Here is a 19,490-nt window from a genome sequence, read left to right as displayed (position 1 = left end):
TGAACAAAATAGTCTGAGCTCCTCACACTTATTGTTGGTAACGGTGGAGAAAGCAGGAGAAGGTGCTTTAAGAAGATGTAATGCACTGGAATCAGAAGAAATTTTCTGGAAAATTATCTTGTCATATTCATTGCACAACTGAATGGGCTTCAGTGCATCTTGCCAACTTGTTATAAATTGCTGGAGCACAGAAGGATGTTGATCTTTGTTCTCACTACTGTTTTGATTTATTAGTGGGAGCAGAGGAGTGCTGTTTGGTGGAGGGCTCTGGCAGATCTCCAACAAAAGCTCATCAAAAACACAGCAAATTGGAACCTGTTGCAACATCTGTCATAACCATCTGTTACCTAAGTAGTGGCTAATTTAGGTTGAGAGCAAATATGCCAACTATGACGCTCAAACCTTGCTGTTCAGAAATCTGTGGTATGTTCTGCTGAACATGTGATTGAAGTGGTAGGAGAAAATAATTCTGGACTTTCATTTGCAATGCATAGTTCTGGCTGTAATGAACAGCTCACCTCGTATCTGCTTTTGAATAGGACAGGTGGCTTCAGTCAATGTAAACATTACATAATAGGTAAGCAATCACATTATGGCAGTACTCTGCAAAATGGTTTCAGGTGGAATTCTTGCAGTGATTTGATTTATTATTGTCACATGTATTAACATAGTGAAAAGTATTGTTTCTTGTGCACTATACAGACAAAACATACCTTTCATAGAGAAGGAAACGAGATGGTGCAAAATGTAGTATTACAGTCATAGTTAGTCATATGGAGAAAGATCAACTTAATGCAAGGTAAGTCCATTCAAAAGTGTGACGGCAGTAGGGAAGAAGCTGTTCTTGAGTCAGTTGGTACGTGACCTCAGACTTTTGTATCTTTTTCCCGAAGGAAGAATGTCCAGGATGCGTGGGGTCCTTAATTATGCTGGCTGCTTTGCTGAGGCAGTGGGATGTGTAGACAGAGTCAATGGATGGGAGGCTGGTTTGCGTGATGGATTGGGCTACATTCACGACCTTTTGTAGTTCCTTGCGGTCTTGGGTAGAGCAGGAACCATACCAAGCTGTGATACAACCAGAAAGAATGCTTTCTATCTTAAAAGTCGGTGAGAGTCTGATGCACTATCAATCAAGCAAAGACTAGTTAGTATGCTAGAACAAATAGGCTTTTATTAGCAAAAGACTTGGAGCACACCCATGCCGATGAACTGGTCCAGAGACTGAGGTGAGGCGGGGGGGGGGAGCAGTCACCTTTTATACCTGCACCGGGGGGGGGGGGGGGGAGGGAGGAGCAGTCACCTTTTATACCTGCACCGGGGGGGGGGGGGGGGGGGGGAGGAGCCTCAGGCAGGGCCGGCAGGGGCATGTCACACACACACAGGCAATAAGCTAACAGTGGTTTACCACATTCACCCCCTGCTTTTAAAAAAGAGTCAGGCGGGGGTGAGGTGGGTGGAACGATATTTACAGCATTACAAATTTACAAGTTCAGTCACTCTGGGGGCTTGATCTGCCGCTGCAACCACCATAGTGCCGGTTGTGGTGTTGGTTCCGGTGGTCACGGTGTTGGTTCAGGCGCCAGGCCGTTGTCGCTCGAGTCGACTGTAGTCCCTTCCGATTGTCGGGTGCGTAGTGGCGGCTCCTGGGGCTCAGGCATGCTGTATACTGGGGTTAGGGGTGTGGGGTTGTGGGTCGTCGTGGTCCCTGGGGCACCTGCGGGTGCCAGGTCTCGAATGGAGACAGTGTCCTCCTGCCCGTCGGGGTACGCCACATAGGCATATTGGGGGTTGGCGTGGAGGAGCTGGACCCTTTCGACCAGGGGGTCCGACTTATGGGTCCTCACGTGTTCCGGAGCAGGACAGGGCCTGGGGACGTCAGCCACGACGGTAGTGAGGTTCCCCGAGGAGGACTTTCTGGGGAAAACAAACATTCTTTTGTGAGGGGTACATTGGTAGCTGTGCAAAGGAGTGATCTAATCGAATGTAGCGCATCAGGGAGGACCTCTTGCCAGCGGGTGACTGGAAGACCTTTAGACCTCAGAGCAAGTAAAACGGCCTTCCAGACTGTCGTGTTCTCCCTCTCTACCTGTTCGTTCCTCTGGGGTTGTAGCTGGTGGTCCTACTCGAGGCTATGCTTTTGGAGAGCAGGTACTGTCGCAGCTCATCACTCATAAAGGAGGATCCCCGGTCGCTATGGATATAGTTAGGGAAACCGAACAGGGTGAAGAGGCTGTGCAGGGCCCTGACAACCGTGGCCGAGGTCATATCCGGGCAGGGAATAGCGAAGGGGAAACGTGAATATTCGTCAATGACGTTGAGGAAGTATATGTTGCGGTCAGAAGAGGGGAGGGGGCCTTTGAAGTCGACGCTTAGACGTTCGAAAGGGCGGGTGGCCTTTGAGGTGTGCTCTGTCTGGCCGATAGAAGTGCAGCTTGCCCTCTGCGCAGACCTGGCAGTGTCTGGTTATAGACTTCCTCAATGGAGTAGGGCAGGTTACGGGCTTTAATGGAGTGAAAAAACCTGGTGACCCCCGGGTGGCAGAGGTCGTTGTGGAGAGTCTGCAATTGGTCTATTTGTGCGCTGGCACATATTCCCCGGGACAGGGCATCTGGGGGCTCATTGAACTTCCCGGGCCAGTATAAGATGTCGTAATTGTAGGTGGAAAGCTCGATTCTCCACCTCAATATTTTATCACTTTTGATCTTGCCCCACTGCGTGTTGTTAAACATGAATGCAACTGACCGTTGGTCCGTGAATAGGGTGAATCATTTACCAGCTAAGTAGTGGCGCCAGTGCCATACAGCTTCCACTTTGGCTTGGGCCTCCTTTTTGACAAAGGAGTGTCGAATTTCAGGGCCTTGGAGGATTCGTGAGAAGAAGGCCACGGGTCTGCCCGCCTGGTTAAGGGTTGCGGCTAGGGCAAAGTCAGACGCATCGCTCTCCACCTGGAACGGGATAGATTCATCTACAGCGTGCATCGTGGCCTTTGCGATGTCTGCTTTGATGCAGTCGAAGGCCAGACGGGCCTCTGCCGTCAGGGGAGAAGAGGTGGATTCGATGAGCGGACGGGCTTTATCCGCATAATTGGGGACCCACTGGGCGTAATACGAGAAGCCCAGGCATCTCCTCAGTGCTTTGAGGCTGGTGGGGTGGGGGAGTTCCAGGAGGGGACGCATGCGGTCGGGATCGGGACCGATGACCCCGTTTTCCACAACACAACCAAGGATGGCGAGGCGGCGTGTGCGGAATACGCACTTCTCCTTATTATAGATCAGATTTAGGAGTGTGGCGGTGTGAGGAATTTGTGGAGGTTGGCGTCGTGGTCCTGCTGATCATGGCCGCAGATGGTGACGTTATCCAGGTACAGGAAGGTGGCCCGCAGCCTGTTCTGGTCTACCATTCGGTCCATCTCGTGCTGGAAAACAGAGACCCCGTTGGTGACGCCAAAGGGGACCCTAAGGAAGTGATAGAGGCGGCCATCCGCCTCTAAGGCAGTATATTGGCGGTCCTCCGGGCGGATAGGGAGCTGGTGGTATGCAGATTTTAAGTCTGGTGGAGAACACCCGATATTGCGCAATCTGATTAACCATGCCAGATATGCGGGGAAGGGGGTACACGTCCAGCTGCGTGTAGCAGTTAATGGTCTGACTGTCGTCAATGACCATGCGATGTTTCTCCCCAGTCTTAACAACTACTACTTGGGCTCTCCAGGAGCTGGTACTGGCCTCGATCCCCTCCCCTAGGAGCCGTTGTACTTCGGACCTGATAAAAACTCTGTCTCCAGCACTGTACTATTTGCTCTTGGTGGCGATGGGCTTGCAGTCGGGGGTGAGATTTTCAAACAGTGAGGGAGGGGTGAATTTAAGGATCGAGAGGCTGTAGGTGGTGCGCGGTGAGCGATCTAAGAATTGGTGATTGCAAACAGAGAGCAGGGGAAAGGCCCATTATACTCCATGGTGATGCTCTTAAGGTGACACAGGAAATCTAGCCCCAGGAGTACAGCAGCACAGAGTTGTGGCAGCACGAGGAGCCTGAAAGTTTTGTACACTGTGCCCCGTACAGTCAGGGTCGCCACGCAGTACCCGAGGACATCCACCGAGTGGGACTTTGAAGCCATGGAGATTGTTTGCTTCACTGGCAGTACTGAAAGGGCGTAGCAACTCACTGTTAGGGTGAATAAAGCTCTCCGTACTCCCACAGTCAAATAAACAGTTTGTAGTGCGACCGTTTACCTCTATGTCCATTATGGACCTGGCGAGTTGGTGAGGTCTAGATTGGTCCAGCGTAACCGAAGCCACCATTGGATTTTGCGACGCGGCTGACGGCGTCCAAGATGGCAGCTCACACGCGGCTCCTGGCGCCCAAGATGGTGGCCCCTGCAGGTTGCACATGGCGCTACTGGGCTTGGAGGTCGATTTCACCCTGCATACCTTCACGTAATGGCCCTTCTTTCCACACCCGAAGCAGATCGCATCCTTCGCCAGGCAGCGTTGTTGGGGGTGCTTCCCCAGACCGCTGAAGTAGCACTTTGGGCCTCCGGAGACAGCCGCAGCGGTCGGGTCATTGGTGGGACGTGGCATGGCGTAGGCCTGCGGCCCTCCCTAGTACAGAGGTGGCGGCGACTGCGGCGTCCACTATGCGCCCCCGTGGTCGGGGGTGTAGGCCTCAAGATTACGGAAGGCCACCTCTAACGAGTCGGCAAGCACCACAGTCTTTTGTAGGTCCAGCCCACCCTGTTCCAGCAGTCGCTGTCGGATATAGTTTGACCTGATACCCGTGACGTGACCCGTCTCTGATTAAGTCCTCAGTGTTTTGGGTGGCTGTTACGGCCTTGCAGTTGCAGCCCCTGCCAAGTGTTCGCAACGCACGCAGGAATTGATCGCCCGATTCTCCTGGCTGTTGTCTGCGAGTAGCCAGAAGATGTCTGGCGTAGATTACATTAGACTGTTTGTTGTACTGGCCTTTTAAAAGTTCGATCGCATCCTTGTAAGTTTCAGCGTCTCTAATCATCGAGAATACTTGATCGCTTACCCGGGCGTGGAGCATGTGTAGATTGTCGGTTTTGGTCCGGACGACGGAGGCGGTGAGGAAAGTTTCGAAACATCGCAGCCAGTGATCGAAGCTGTTAGACTAGAATTGGATCCTCAAGCCATAGGAGCCTCTATCGGGTTTTAGTATCTGCTCCATCCCAAAACTTTTGCTAATAAAATTGATGCACTATCAATCAAGCAAAGACCAGTTTGTATGCTAGAACAAATAGGCTTTTATTCACAAAAGACTTAGAGCACACCCATGCCAGTGAACTGGTCCAGAGACTGAGGCAGGGGGGTGGGGAGCAGTCACCTTAATACTGCACCAGGGGGGAGGAGTCTCAGACAGGGCCGGCAGGGGCATGTCCAGGCATGTCTCTCTCACACAGGCAATAAGCTTAACAGTGGTTTACCACAGAGTCGTAGCTGACGTGCCAAATTTCCTTCGTCTTCTGAGAAAGTAGAGGCGTTGTTGGGCTTTCTTAACTATAGTGTCGGCATGGGGGGACCAAGACAGGTTGTTGGCGATCTGGACACCTAAAACCTTGAAGCTCTCGACCCTTTGTACTTCGTCCCCATTGATGTAGACAGGGGCATGTTCTCCTTTACGCTTCCTGAAGTCGATGACAATCTCCTTCGTTTTGTTGACTTTGAGGGAGAGATTATTGTTGCTGCACCAGTTCATCAGATCCTCTATCTCATTCCTGTATTCTGTCTCGTCATTGTTTGAGATCCGACCCACTACGGTGGTGTCGTCAGCAAACTTGAAAATCAAATCCAGTGCACTCTGTCATCTGCTGGATATTATCAAAAGTGACACGAGTACCTGTTCTCAATTTAAAGTCTCTTCAGCTATTCTTTTAACATGTTTAATTTGAATTTTTTTTACAAAAGACCTTTGAGCTAGTGTGAGGCGTGGTTAATGCCTTATGCACAAACAATTTTGATAGCGGTTTGTCAGATGGCTTCAGGGCCCATTTGACATTCATGCATTGAGATTTGCAGAAAACATTATGTAGTAAGCAGCAGTGCATGATTTATTTTGTTCACACAAACCTAGGAATACTGAGCACAGTTGTAGAAGTGTCCTTATTGCATCCTCAGGTAATTGAACCTTGGTTAATCTATATGGTCCTCAGCTCTTTCTGAAATTGAAGCTCATGGAAAAATAATTGATTTCATTCAGGAATTGGCCGTGTGGCAGGAAACAGGGATGACGGATAGGTTATCAGAAATGGGCAGGATGTGACTAGCTAAATCCCAAAAGGATTTGTTTGACCTCAACTGTTCATTGCATTCATCAGCAACTCAGATTATGAGATAGAGAATCACATTGTAAGCAATGTAGATGGAAGCATACAATTACAAAAAAGATATTGATAAGTGAAGGAGACAAAACTGCAATAACTGGATTTCAGTATAGCCAATCATGAGATCATCCACTGTAAATCTATAAAGAATAGAGCAGAATACTTTCTAAATGTTGAAGTAAAAGCTGTGAAGGTCAAAAGAGACTTGGGGTGGAATTTTCCCATCTTGACCACCATGGGAATCGTAGCAGGCAGGACTTGGACCATGCAAAGGTCTGATGACCTTGGGTGGGATTTTCCAGTCTTGGAGCGAGCGCAGCTGAAAAATCCTGCCCTTAGGGTCCATATACCTAATTCATTAAAATATCATGAATAGTTTCAGAAAATAATCAAAAAGACAAATGTGATGTTGGCCTTTATTTCTGGGGGACTGGAATACAGAAAATTAGTCATTCCACGGCAATACCAAAGCCTGGTTAGACCATAATTGGAGTCATGGTTCAGTTCTGGCCACTGCACTTTGGGAAGAATATGTAGGCCTTGGAGGGAGCGCAGTGCAAATTTGACAGGATAATACCCGGAGTCCAAAGGTTAAATTATGAGGTGAGATTACGCAAACCCTGAAATAAAAACAAAAATGCTGAAAATACTCAGGCAGCACCTCAAATGAGAAAAAGTTTCAGGCTGATGACCTTTATCAGCATTTTCTGCTTTATCAAATTTCTAGCATGCTGGCAGCATTTTGCTTTTACACAAACTCTGGCTGTATTCTGTGCAATTTACATTTGGAAATCATTTGATCATATTTTTCACAATATTAAGGGGAACTGCAGGCTGAGAGATCTTGGACTTGGGGGCTTAACCTATAATTTAGAGCCAGATTTGTTGGGAGCGAAGTCAGGAAATGCTTCTATGTGCCAAAGGTGGTAGAAGTTTCGAACACTCTTGGCTGGCAACAGTTGATACTAATTTTAAATCTGAGATTTTAGATTGAAATTTTTGACCAAAGGTATTGACTGATATGGGCAATCATGATGTGGAGATGCCGGCGTTGGACTGGGGTAAATACAGTAAGAGTTTTAACAACACCAGGTTAAAGTCCAACAGGTTTATTTGGTAGCAAATGCCATTAGCTTTCGGAGCGCTGCTCCTTCATCTGACGAAGGAGCAGCGCTCCGAAAGCTAATGGCATTTGCTACCAAATAAACCTGTTGGACTTTAACCTGGTGTTGTTAAAACTCTTACTGATATGGGCAAAGACAGGTATATGGAATTAGATCAGTATGATTTCACTGAATGGTTTAACAGGCTTGAGGGGCCTTCACATGGCCCATGTTTCATGTCCTAAGGCAACATTGCCTCAAGTTTATACAAGTTCAAATGCCAAGTTTATCAACCTTTCTCATCCAGACACAAAGCTAAATACTGTGGACGTGAGAAATCTGAAATAAAACAAGAAATGCTGGAAATATCACTAAGTTTGGCAGCATCTGAGAAAGTGTTAACACTTTGGATCTCTGATCTTTCAAATCACAGGCTTTTTCCTCATGCAGGCTTGCTGCAGTTATGTGATCTATCTGTTCATCCTTCAAAATAAACTGCTTGCTGTTCCTAGAGGCCACCAGGGTCAAGGATATGAAAGATATCTTCGCACTTGTCTCCTTCTACCAACCTAATGCATAAGTGTTTAATTTGCATGTATCAGCGTAATACTCCATTGTGTGGATAATACAATAGAGTTTCTGCTTTGGATGCAATTAGCAATCTGAATGCAAAATTGAGATGTCCTGACTTCTACTCAAACATATTTGCATATTACTGAACGTAAAATCTGCCTTGAACCCCTGCAATTGTACAATGTTTTAAAATTAAATGTTTTAAATTAATTTTAAAATATTGCTTTAAGACTCTTTGACATAGTATGAATGGTAACTTGGTGCAATTTAATTAATACAGCTGAAAATTTATTTTCGCAAATGGATTTTTAATCAGTGTTTGGTCCCTCACAAGAGTATAATCCAATTTTAAATAATTGAAAAATAATTTTTGGAAAAGCATTGCAGGACCATGTACCCAAGTAGTCAGTTAAATTAACTTTTAAAAGCTTTTAATATTGTGTCCTTGTACCCTCAAAAGCTTAATTTTAAGGCCTATACAATTAGCAGAAAGTAAAGTTATTAATTAAGGGAGCTTTTCTCCGCTATCGGCAAAGGCAGAAGTTAGATGAAAAAGTAATGTTGAGGGTGGTGGCTTTTTCTGCCATGTAGTGAGAGACTTGGAAGAAAAAGAAGGCAGGCAACAGTTGCATGATGTATCACTAGCAGGCAGCCTGTGAGTCGCCCGTCATCAGCTCAGCGCTTTGATGATCCGGGCACCATTTCTAAAGGCTATCCCACCACACAGCGCACATACCAAGAAACATTTTTCACCCAGGTGCATACCCTGCCATTATCCTCATCCCTCCCCTGCCAGCGCCAGCTCCAAGCTCCAAACAGAGGGTCATCAGGTGTACGCCTTCTGAGACCAGTCATATGTTGACATCACACCTCCTTGGACACACACGATTTGATGTAGGGGTATGATGCTGGCCTAAATGACATGCAAATATATTACAATGAGGTTCCCAACGTTGAATGGCTGGAAATGTGGCTGGCCACTGATGGGGGAAGATGGCGATGGCTTCCTGCTTTTATCTTGATATGAAACATGACTTTGGCCGCCTTGCAATATTTTCTGCTCGTCACCGAACCCACCTGATGCACAGTTTTTGGAAATCCCAGCCTAGATCTTGGGTAGGGGTGGAATCTAGCTCCATGTTGTTTAAAGTGGTGTCTAATATTACAGAAGCTCTTTGTACTTGAATTTTTAGTCTTTTGCACCAGTTTAGCCAATTTCAGGTGAATGATGCTGGGAAAACAACGGCAAAGCCTAGCTGGAAATCCAAGCCAATATTTTGAATCGGTGAACCAAGATGATATGCTGCTCTGTTCTGTTGATTTTCGGTTCCACAATTCAACTAGTTATTTTGTGACAATCAACAAAGCTGTTCATTGTTTTTGAACCAGCTAATTTTCCTTTGTGTTTTTTTGAAATGGTTTTTTAGCTTTTAATAGTTTGATCTTGTAAAATTGAACTTTTTTTCAGGTGAACAATTATTTGGCTTGCCCGCAAAGTAGCAAATTTGTTTGTGCATCCACTTGAAGTTATTGATATAATGGAATTTGGTGTAGTGAAGATAAAATTACAGCTATAGATCTTTCCAATATGCCTACAGTTTTACAAAGTTGCTTGGTATTTTATATCAAAGTGCATTGATGTTCATCAGAACACTATTTAAAATAATTTTGCTTTAAACAGTCCTTAAGCATTAAAATCTAACATTATTTTTACTGGACTAGGTGGATGAGAATTTGATTGTGGCTCAAAAGCGTGATGCTGTACGCCAAGGAATGTTCTACTTTAGGAAAGACATTTACAAAGGTAAAAATTAGGAATTTTGGATTTCAATTCAATAATTTAAAACTTCTCCAGAAGTTACCCCAAGTATTTTAAGGTTTAATATACAAACCACAAGTAAGTGACTTGCACATTATAAAAGTCAGACTCAAAGCTGCATTATAGGAACTAATGTGGGAATATAAGGCTGCACACCAAGAAGCATATTAAGAAGGTGGTCTGTGGCGCTCATTTTCGTTGATTTTAACAAACTCACTCATTTATTAAAAGATAATGTTGAACATATATGCCACCAGAGAGGAAGTAACTATAAAATTCTACCAGTCCCTTTATCTGAAATACCCAATGTTACAAATGGAATAGGTACGAGCAGAGCAATTCCGTTGTAACAAGTTTATAGAAGTAAAGCAAACTGGATTTGGTTGATTGGATACATTAAATCTGACTGGTGTAATTCTCATCTCTATTGTTTGCAACTTGCTCAAGCTGTATGGAGTTCTAAGAAAAGCAAAACTAAAACATAGAGCTTTGTGTGGGTGCTTATCTTGTGCTTTAATAATATGCTACTTCAATTTGAATAATACTTGAACTTGTGTGTCGATCTGTCATAACGCCAGATTTACTTTCCGGTTGAGGACAATTGCAAATATGTTGCATCATATACTTTTAATCATGGCTTTGTCGTTTTAGTTGGAAACCCAGTTGTTGATGGCTGTGCTTGTGCACAAAATGGCATTGATTTGGATACAGAAGAGTATGCATTAATGAGCATAGACACAATCATTAATGGAAAGGTAAGGGTAAATTTCCATTGTATTACTCACCTGTGATTTGCAGAAATTGTGTCTGAGAAAGTTGCTTTCTGCTCCGGAACCAAAACTACACATGTTTTGGTAACTGAGCTAATTGGTTGATTCCCAGCCCCACCAATCTTCTATAATAATTTTTGGAAAGAAATGAGAGCCCGGCCCAATGTATGATTCTTTCTTCATATAACTTGCATGCGGAGGTTGAATCACATTTTCAGAAGACAAAAGCTTAAGTAATCTGTTTGATATTGTCGATTATTGTTTTGACTGTTTAACCACTTTGTTTGAAATCCTTTGATTGCCTTTTAAGGTTTTCCTGCAAGGCATAGAAAATTTTCTTTTAAGTACCATAGTCAAGTGTGCGGATAAAAAAAGACCCGCTATGAAAAGAGCAATGCTAATCATAATTCCATTCCCTGAAAAAAATTCTTGAACTTCACACAGGAATGCAAATTGGATGCAGCAAAAGAGTGAAGGAATGACTGAGTTCCAACTCCTCTACTGGAGGAAAAAAATTAACCTAAATTCTGAAAAATATATTGTGTAGTGTGAGCATGCTTCAGAAATTGGGGGTTTCTACAGTGAATATTATCCTTTCTTTCTGATACTGAATACCACATATTCCTACGAGTGAAACTAGAAACATAGATTCAACTCGGTATGGCATGGTAGTTTTTGGTTATCCACCTAAAAATAGCCTAAATCCAAAGGAATTTGGCTGGGAAAAGGGAAAGAAAAAGCAGTAATGCTATAAGACAATACAGCTGTTGAAATAAAATATTATTAGTAAAGGTGAGCAGGTAACAGGAACACTCAGTGGAGTTGAGAAACTGAAGGATGGAAGACTCTGGTGGGAAATACCTAGCCTTCAGGAGAACAGTGACCAAGACACCACACAACCCTGCCACAGCAACCTCTGCAAGACGTGCCGGATCATCGACACAGATGCCATCATCTCACGTGAGAACACCATCCACCAGGTACACGGTACATACTCTTGCAACTCAGCCAACGTTGTCTACCTGATACGCTGCAAGAAAGGATGTCCCGAGGCATGGTACATTGGGGAAACTATGCAGACGCTGCGACAACGGATGAATGAACACCGCTCGACAATCACCAGGCAAGACTGTTCTCTTCCCGTTGGGGAGCACTTCAGCGGTCACGGGCATTCGGCCTCTGATATTCGGGTAAGCGTTCTCCAAGGCGGCCTTCGCGACAAACAACAGCGCAGAGTCGCTGAGCAGAAACTGATAGCCAAGTTCCGCACACACGAGGACGGCCTCAACCGGGATATTGGGTTCATGTCACACTATTTGTAACTCCCACAGTTGCGTGGACCTGCAGAGTTTCATTGGCTGTCTTGTCTGGAGACAATACACATCTTTTTAGCCTGTCTTGATGCTCTCTCCACTCCCATTGTTTTGTTTCTTAAAGACTTGATTAGTTGTAAGTATTCGCATTCCAACCATTATTCATGTAAATTGAGTCTGTGTCTTTATAAGCTCTGTTTGTGAACAGAATTCCCACTCACCTGAAGAAGGGGCTTAGAGCTTCGAAAGCTTGTGTGGCTTTTGCTACCAAATAAACCTGTTGGACTTTAACCTGGTGTTGTTAAACTTCTTACTGGGAAATATCTACAGACCTCTTGACAGCAGTGACGTAGCAACAAGGCTAATAAATTGAGAAATAATTGAAGCATATAGTAAAGGCAAAGCAGTTACAGGACGTTCTAATTTTCAAAGATTGGGAGGTGCAAAATTGCTAAAGTCTTCATGTCAATGAATTACTATCCAGGATAGTTTCTTGAACCAACAAGGGTGGTGATGAGTAATAAGCCAGAAGTAATTAATCTGACAGTAAGAGGATCCTGCAAACAGTGATATGATGGAGTTTAATAAATTTGAGGACAATGTGTTGAGCTAAAGTAAAGCTGACTTAAAATAAAAAGTAAGTTGAGCACATTAAACCGAAGAAGTGACTGCAGAAAAATGGGAAGCATTTAAACGATATAATACAAAATAAGACCAATCCAGACCTCCAAAAGAGTAAAAGTTCCACTTGTGCAGCCAATTAACTATGGTCAACATTTGAGAAACAAATTATAAAACTAAAGGCAAGACTTCATGAACACCAAGAAGTGATAATCTGGCAAACAAATATAGAAAGCAAAAAAAAGCACAGAAAATATTAAAACCTGCAAATCAAATATACAAAAATTTAATAATGAAGGTCCATTAAAGACAGATGCACAGGAAACAATGATAGATAACAAGCATATTTGGCATATTTGTTAAACAAGTATTTTTTTTCATAGTAGAAGGAAAGGATCAAATACCAGTGCTAAAAGGAAAAATTAAAATAAATTGAGGAGCAACTTCCTGGATTTAATGAGTGATAAATTGGTAAAGAAGAAAATAGTGGGAGTTAAAATAAACCTGCAGGACCTCATGGTTTACTCCCGAGAGCATTTAAAAAAAGTGTTTGGAGAAGCATTTGTTATAAACTTTGAAAGTCCTCTTGATTTATTAATTGTGCCATTAGATTAGAATTTTGCTCATGTCACTGAAGAATGGGAGAAGGTATCCAGATAAATGGGGGCTTGTTGGTTTAATAACAGTTGAGGGAGTGGCTAGAATGTGTCATTAACGATAGTTACTGAACACTTGAACAAATGAGCTGATCAGAGAGAGTACACATGGCTTTAAGAGCACATTACGCCTGAATAATCTAGTTGAACTTTTGAAGTTGCTAATATAAATAAGGGTTGTGTAAATGGACTTGTCTATATGGACGTCTACATGGCATTCAATAAGGTTCCAAACAAGATTTTTAATAACATGAACATGCAGGTTTGAAACCTTTTGTTTTTGGGTTGGAAATTGATTGATTGGAAGGTAGAGTAGATGTAGCTTAGGAACTCTGGCTGCATGTGACAAGTGATGTTCCAAGGGATTTGTTTAAGGGCCTCGACCTTTGACCATATTTATAAATTAGTTGCTTGAAAGAATAGAATTTTATGGTTAAGTTTGCAAATGACCCCTTGCAGAAGGGATAGTAAGTATTGCAGATTAAAGGAAGAGGTTGCAAAGGGACATTAACTGATTATTTGTGCAAAGCCAGGGGCAGTGGAATTCATTCTGGGCAAGCGAAGTCATCTACTTTGGATCCAAGAAAGGAAATCAGAATTATTTTCTGGACGGGTGAGATTTTGAGGATTGCAGAGGAGCAGAATAATTTGAAGTCCCAAGTTCTAAAAGCCAGTTGTTTTGTGTAAAAAGCAATCAAAAAGGCTAATGGGATTTTGGACTTTCTTAAAAGGGGTCTGAATACAAATGGGCAATTGTGCTTCAGCTTTGATCAGATACCATCCAGGCTATATGGCTTTTCGTTTCGGGCACTGCATCTCGGGGAGGAAGGAATGTGGTGCAGATTCACTAGAATGATACAGCGGCTTAGAAAGTTAATTTATGAGGACAAATTGAATAAAATTTACTTGTATTCCCTTTGGCATAGGGGATTAAATGGTGACCTAACCAGAGTACTTAAATGTTAATTGATTGAATAGATACAGAAAAACAAGACTACATATTCACGTTAGAGCTAGACCATTCATTAGTGAAATCAGGGAACACTTGTGGCAGAATAGACCCAAAGAGCTGACTGGTCTACTCATGTTCCTGTTATCTTGAAACAGTGATCTATTAAGGGCAATAGGAGATTATTCTACCCCCCTCCCCCAAAACCCCGTGCTTTATTTTAGCGCAAAGGTAAATTGTTTAAATTGATGCATTCTTTAAAATTTGTGTTGTCTTGGTTAAAAAGAGCTGACGGGTGGGAAAATAGCCTCCATTATTGCAATATGACAATTAACTGCTTGTCAAATGGATATAAACTGTGTTAATTATCAATATTACCAACACATCTATTAACGCACCTTTGCCAAAATGCCATATTTGCCATATCTATTTTTAAAAAAAACTTGCATTGCTTTCTTTCACAGTTGAACTTGTATTTGTGAAATTTTGTGTGACTTTGATATTTTTCACCTCCCATTTCTGATTTTGTTCTGCAGGAAGGAGTTTTTCCAGGCTTAATTCCAATCATAAACAGTTACCTTGAAAACATGGAAGTAGATGTGGATACACGGTGTAGCATTTTAAACTACCTCAAACTGATCAGAAAACGAGCTTCAGGTAAAATTGTAACCTAATTGTTCTTAGCTATTACATTGGTGTAGCATGCCTAGTATTGAAGGCATGATCAAAGAGGTCAGTTGCATTTATCTGGACATGTTTGCGTGCTTCATATTACAGAATTACCAAAGCAACCTTCTGTGATCAGCTGTTGTCCAGATATCACAAGACATTGGTAGATGAAATACTAAATATACATTAAATGCCACGTGAAGTCTTGCTACATTAAAATCAATGCATGATTCTATGATGGGAGCCATAGGTCACGGTTCAGTTTGAATTATTTGAGACTGACCAGCCCATAGGAAATAAGGCAACATATCTATGCATGTGATCTTGGCTCTATGTGGCAGTATGCGTATCCATCACCACTGAGTCTCATCTGTGAATTTGGATTGGTGGCAAATTGGTGGGGTTGGAGTTGGGTGTGTCAGAATAGTAGCGGTATTGGGAGGGAAGGGAGAAAGAAGAAATCTGAAGGGATAATTGTAATAAATTGACCAGAGGAACCAATCATAAATACAAAACCTTTTTAACAGATTTCATCTTACAATTTGCCTACAAGGAAACGTGATCAAAAAAAATTTATTTTACAAGAGTAAAATAAATCCATACTTGCACTGATATTAAATCAATTTAAGTATTTGAAAACTCAGTTATACTCTTGTTGGTTGCAGGGGAGCTGATGACTGCAGCATGTTGGTTGAGGAAGTTTGTTGCTGATCACCCCGACTACAAGCAAGATAGTGTTGTAACTGAAAAAATCAACTATGACCTAATTATGAAATGTGACCAAATTGCAAAGGGGTTGCATGACTGCCCAAAACTAATTGGAGCACCAGTCAGCAAACCAAAACACTCAGATGGCAAGCACAGCACTGTTTGATATCATGGAATTGTATACTTTGATGTTAATCATACAGATTTTGCATGGTGCAGAGACCAAGAAAATGCACAAACAAATGAACAGGGCCAACCATTTAAATCAAATCTTTATTTTGATTGTTTAAATCAATGCAGATTTATGCATTGCAGTTGTCAGATGACATGGAAGCTACATGTACATATTGTTTTTAGATTAACAATGTATTTTTAATACGCTCTAACATGGGTTGTTGCACAAATTCTGTTGTAGATACAAATGGAGAAATGTACTTTGTATATATAATTTTCTTACAAATTCCATTGCTTTTTGTTCATTGACTGTAAATGTACTGAATTAAGTTGTTTTGATCATGTGAGAATAAATAATGAACCTTGTAGATGTTTATTTTGAACGTTTTGTTGACTGACTAAAATAATCTACTAACTTTATGTTGTGTCCACATTGTGAAATATTATCTGATGATGCACTGTGCAAAACAAACGTTTTTGTAAGGGCTTTGACAAAGAATAGTTTAAACAGATTGTGTTGGATTGCATTGTTTTATAAGTGAGAGTTTGGTAAATATTACATGGTTTTCATGGTGAGAAAATGAAATGAATCAAGGAGATGGAATTGTAATTGTAATAAATTTACTCTGGAAATTGCAATTGGACTAAATAGTGTATTGACATGCACAAACATATTCAGTAAATATTGCTTGTACTGTGCAAGTTTTGCATCCTTCTTCGTGCACTTTCCTATGAAGATGGGCCACACTTGATGGTAAAGCCTAGATAGAAAATGTCCCCACCATCTTGGAAGAACAGTTGTCATCTAATTTCTTAAGTTTTTGTAAACTTGTCAAGATTGCTGGTAATCACAATTTTTATTTCCATCATATGGTAAGTTTCTTCCCATCTCTGCACCTGAATCTGTGGAGTTGACTGCCTTTGAGATGACTTCACTGTTCAGATATGCGACCAGGTCTAGAATGGAGTTATGTTAAAACAAAGTGAATGGTTGGAGGCACGCAAACCAACCTTTGCTTCAATCCAGCCAGGCTAGTTTCCTTGTCTGAACGATCTATCCGATCTAATATTGAGGTTCAGTTATAAGTGATTCTTCTAATTTTAAATCCATTCGTTTTCAGTAAATTATTCTACCTTTGTCTTCAGAAATCCTTGATGAACTACGATGACTGGGAACCACTTTGCTGAGGGCAATATACCTGATTGAGTCTACGCCAAATTGGAAAGTTCCATTTTTAAACTCATGGCTTCGGAATGTTTGCAAAGACTATTTTCTTAACTACAGAAGAATTTACTTCACAAAAATAGCTTATCACGCAGCTGAGTGAGCCTGACTGGAAACCTACTTAAGCTTTTAAGAGATTTGCTGTGCCCCTCAAGCCTGCTATAACTATATAAGTTCTTATTCTGAATTATCTAAGAAATTGGATGTATAGACATGTTTGTTTTGAATCTTCAAAATTGAATGAGGGAAAATGGGTGATAAATAGCATATAAGACAGAGGGTAGTGGTCGAAGGGTCTTTTTCCGGCTGGAGGTCTGTGACCAGTGGTGTTCCGCAGGGCTCTGTACTGGGACCTCTGCTATTTGTGATATATATAAATGATTTGGAAGAAGGTGTAACTGGTGTAATCAGCAAGTTTGCGGATGACACGAAGATGGCTGGACTTGTGGATAGCGAAGAGCATTGTCGGGCAATACAGCAGGATATAGATAGGCTGAAAAATTGGGCGGAGAGGTGGCAGATGGAGTTTAATCCGGATAAATGCGAAGTGATGCATTTTGGAAGAAATAATTTAGGGAGGAGTTATACAATAAATGGCAGAGTCATCAGGAGTATAGAAACACAGAGGGACCTAGGTGTGCAAGTCCACAAATCCTTGAAGGTGGCAACACAGGTGGAGAAGGTGGTGAAGAAGGCATATGGTATGCTTGCCTTTATAGGACGGGGTATAGAGTATAAAAGCTGGAGTCTGATGATGCAGCTGTATAGAACGCTGGTTAGGCCACATTTGGAGTACTGCATCCAGTTCTGGTCGCCGCACTACCAGAAGGACGTGGAGGCGTTGGAGAGAGTGCAGAGCAGGTTTACCAGGATGTTGCCTGGTATGAAGGGTCTTAGCTATGAGGAGAGATTGGGTAAACTGGGGTTGTTCTCCCTGGAAAGACGGAGAATGAGGGGAGATCTAAGAGGTGTACAAGATTATGAAGGGGATAGATAGGGTGAACGGTGGGAAGCTTTTTCCCAGATCAGAAGTGACGTTCACGAGGGGTCACGGGCTCCAGCTGAGAGGGGCGAAGTATAACTCAGATATCAGAGGGACGTTTTTTACACAGAGGGTGGTGGGGGCCTGGAATGCGCTGCCAAGTAGGGTGGTGGAGGCAGGCACGTTGGCATCGTTTAAGACTTACCTGGATAGTCACATGAGCAGCCTGGGAATGGAGGGATACAAACAATTGGTCTAGTTGGACCAAGGAGCAGCACAGGCTTGGAGGGCCGAAGGGCCTGTTTCCTGTGCTGTACTGTTCTTTGTTCTTTATAATTTGGGTGCTTCCAATCATTCAATTGGTTTTAACATAATTCCATTCTAGACCTGGGAGCAAATCTGAACACAAGTTTCTGATTCCCTTGTCCATAATTTGCAACTAATAAAATCCTTTTCTCCCCAATTTTATCAGGCTTTATTAGGTATTACATGAGGAAAAATGTTATTGACGTTGCTCTACAGGAGACATTGGTACCAGAAAAATCGATGACTGTAAAGCCCTTGACAGTCAACATACTTTGGCAAATTAGAGCATGGGTTTTTTTCATATGCTGAAGACTAGACCAGCTTTGCGTGATCACCTTGTGTAGCACACAAACTATGCATTATGCTGTTAAGTTAGTAAGGAGAGTTGTTCACTTGTACCACTTTAGTCTGGCTTTCATAATGCGTCTTCCCTTCCCAGGGCAATTCTATCTGATTGTCATTACACTTTGCTGGTTTTGCAAGTTGATAGCTTTGACAAAATAGGAAACATTTTAGCACAGCAAGTAGATCTTGATTTTGTGTCATCAACAATTTATATAGCACCTTTAGGATTATTATAAAACGGGATGTGACAGGTCAGATGACTAAAATATTGGTCAAAGAAGTTTTAAGGAGTGCCTTAAAGGAGGAAAGAGGCATTGGAAATGTTTTTCAGAGCTCAGGACCAAGCCACCAATGATGGAACAATTAAAATCAAGGATGCTGAAGGAGCCAATATTAGAGGAGTGTGGGATATCTGAAGGTTGAGGCTGGATGAGATTACAGACGTAAGGAGGGGCAAAACCAGGGAGTATTTTGAAAACAACATTTTTTAAATCAAGATGTTTTACCAGGAAGCAATGTAGATCCAGGGGCCACATTTGATAGGGGAACAGGACTTGTTAAGACACAGGCAGCAGAGTTTTGGAGGACCTCCAGTTCACAGATGGGAGAATGTGGGAGACCTGCCCATTGGAATAATAGAGGCAAAGGCATGAATGAGGGTTTTGGCTAAGTCATTGGCTAAGTTTTGGCTACATTACAGATATAGAAGTAGGTGGTCTCACTGATGGTGCAAAATGAGGTTGAAAGTACATCTTGGTTGTGGGAGGGGGTGGTTATCACTAATGTTGTAAACAGACTAGCTTAATTTTGGACTGTTGTCTGGGAGGGATGGAGTCAGCAACTAGGAAATGAAGTTTGGAATGGGCATCAAAAATGATGACTTCAGTCTTAATGTTTGGAGGAAATTTCTGCTCATTCAGTACTAGATATTGGATAA

The 19,490-nt window shown here is 42.5% G+C and overlaps 1 protein-coding gene across 7 annotated transcripts in view; it reads left to right on the top strand.

Annotated features, from left to right (window-relative positions):
- gclc (glutamate-cysteine ligase, catalytic subunit) overlaps window positions 1-16,061 on the top strand; it is an 83,169-nt gene extending 67,108 nt beyond the window's left edge. For 6 of the 7 annotated variants that reach the window (XM_078213246.1, XM_078213250.1, XM_078213247.1 and 3 more), the window contains 4 exons: window positions 9,739-9,820; window positions 10,487-10,590; window positions 14,681-14,801; window positions 15,479-16,061. In XM_078213246.1, coding sequence (XP_078069372.1) covers window positions 9,739-9,820; window positions 10,487-10,590; window positions 14,681-14,801; window positions 15,479-15,687 — 516 coding nt within the window. In that variant the 3' untranslated portion in view covers window positions 15,688-16,061. The remainder of the gene's footprint in view (window positions 1-9,738; window positions 9,821-10,486; window positions 10,591-14,680; window positions 14,802-15,478) is intronic. The other variant, XM_078213251.1, reaches the window with a different exon arrangement.
- The last annotated feature ends 3,429 nt before the right edge of the window (window positions 16,062-19,490 follow it).

The sequence above is a fragment of the Mustelus asterias genome, chromosome 5, assembly GCF_964213995.1.
Source record: "Mustelus asterias chromosome 5, sMusAst1.hap1.1, whole genome shotgun sequence".
NCBI classification, from domain to species: Eukaryota; Metazoa; Chordata; class Chondrichthyes; order Carcharhiniformes; family Triakidae; genus Mustelus; species Mustelus asterias.
This window is presented reverse-complemented; position numbering and strand designations above follow the sequence as displayed.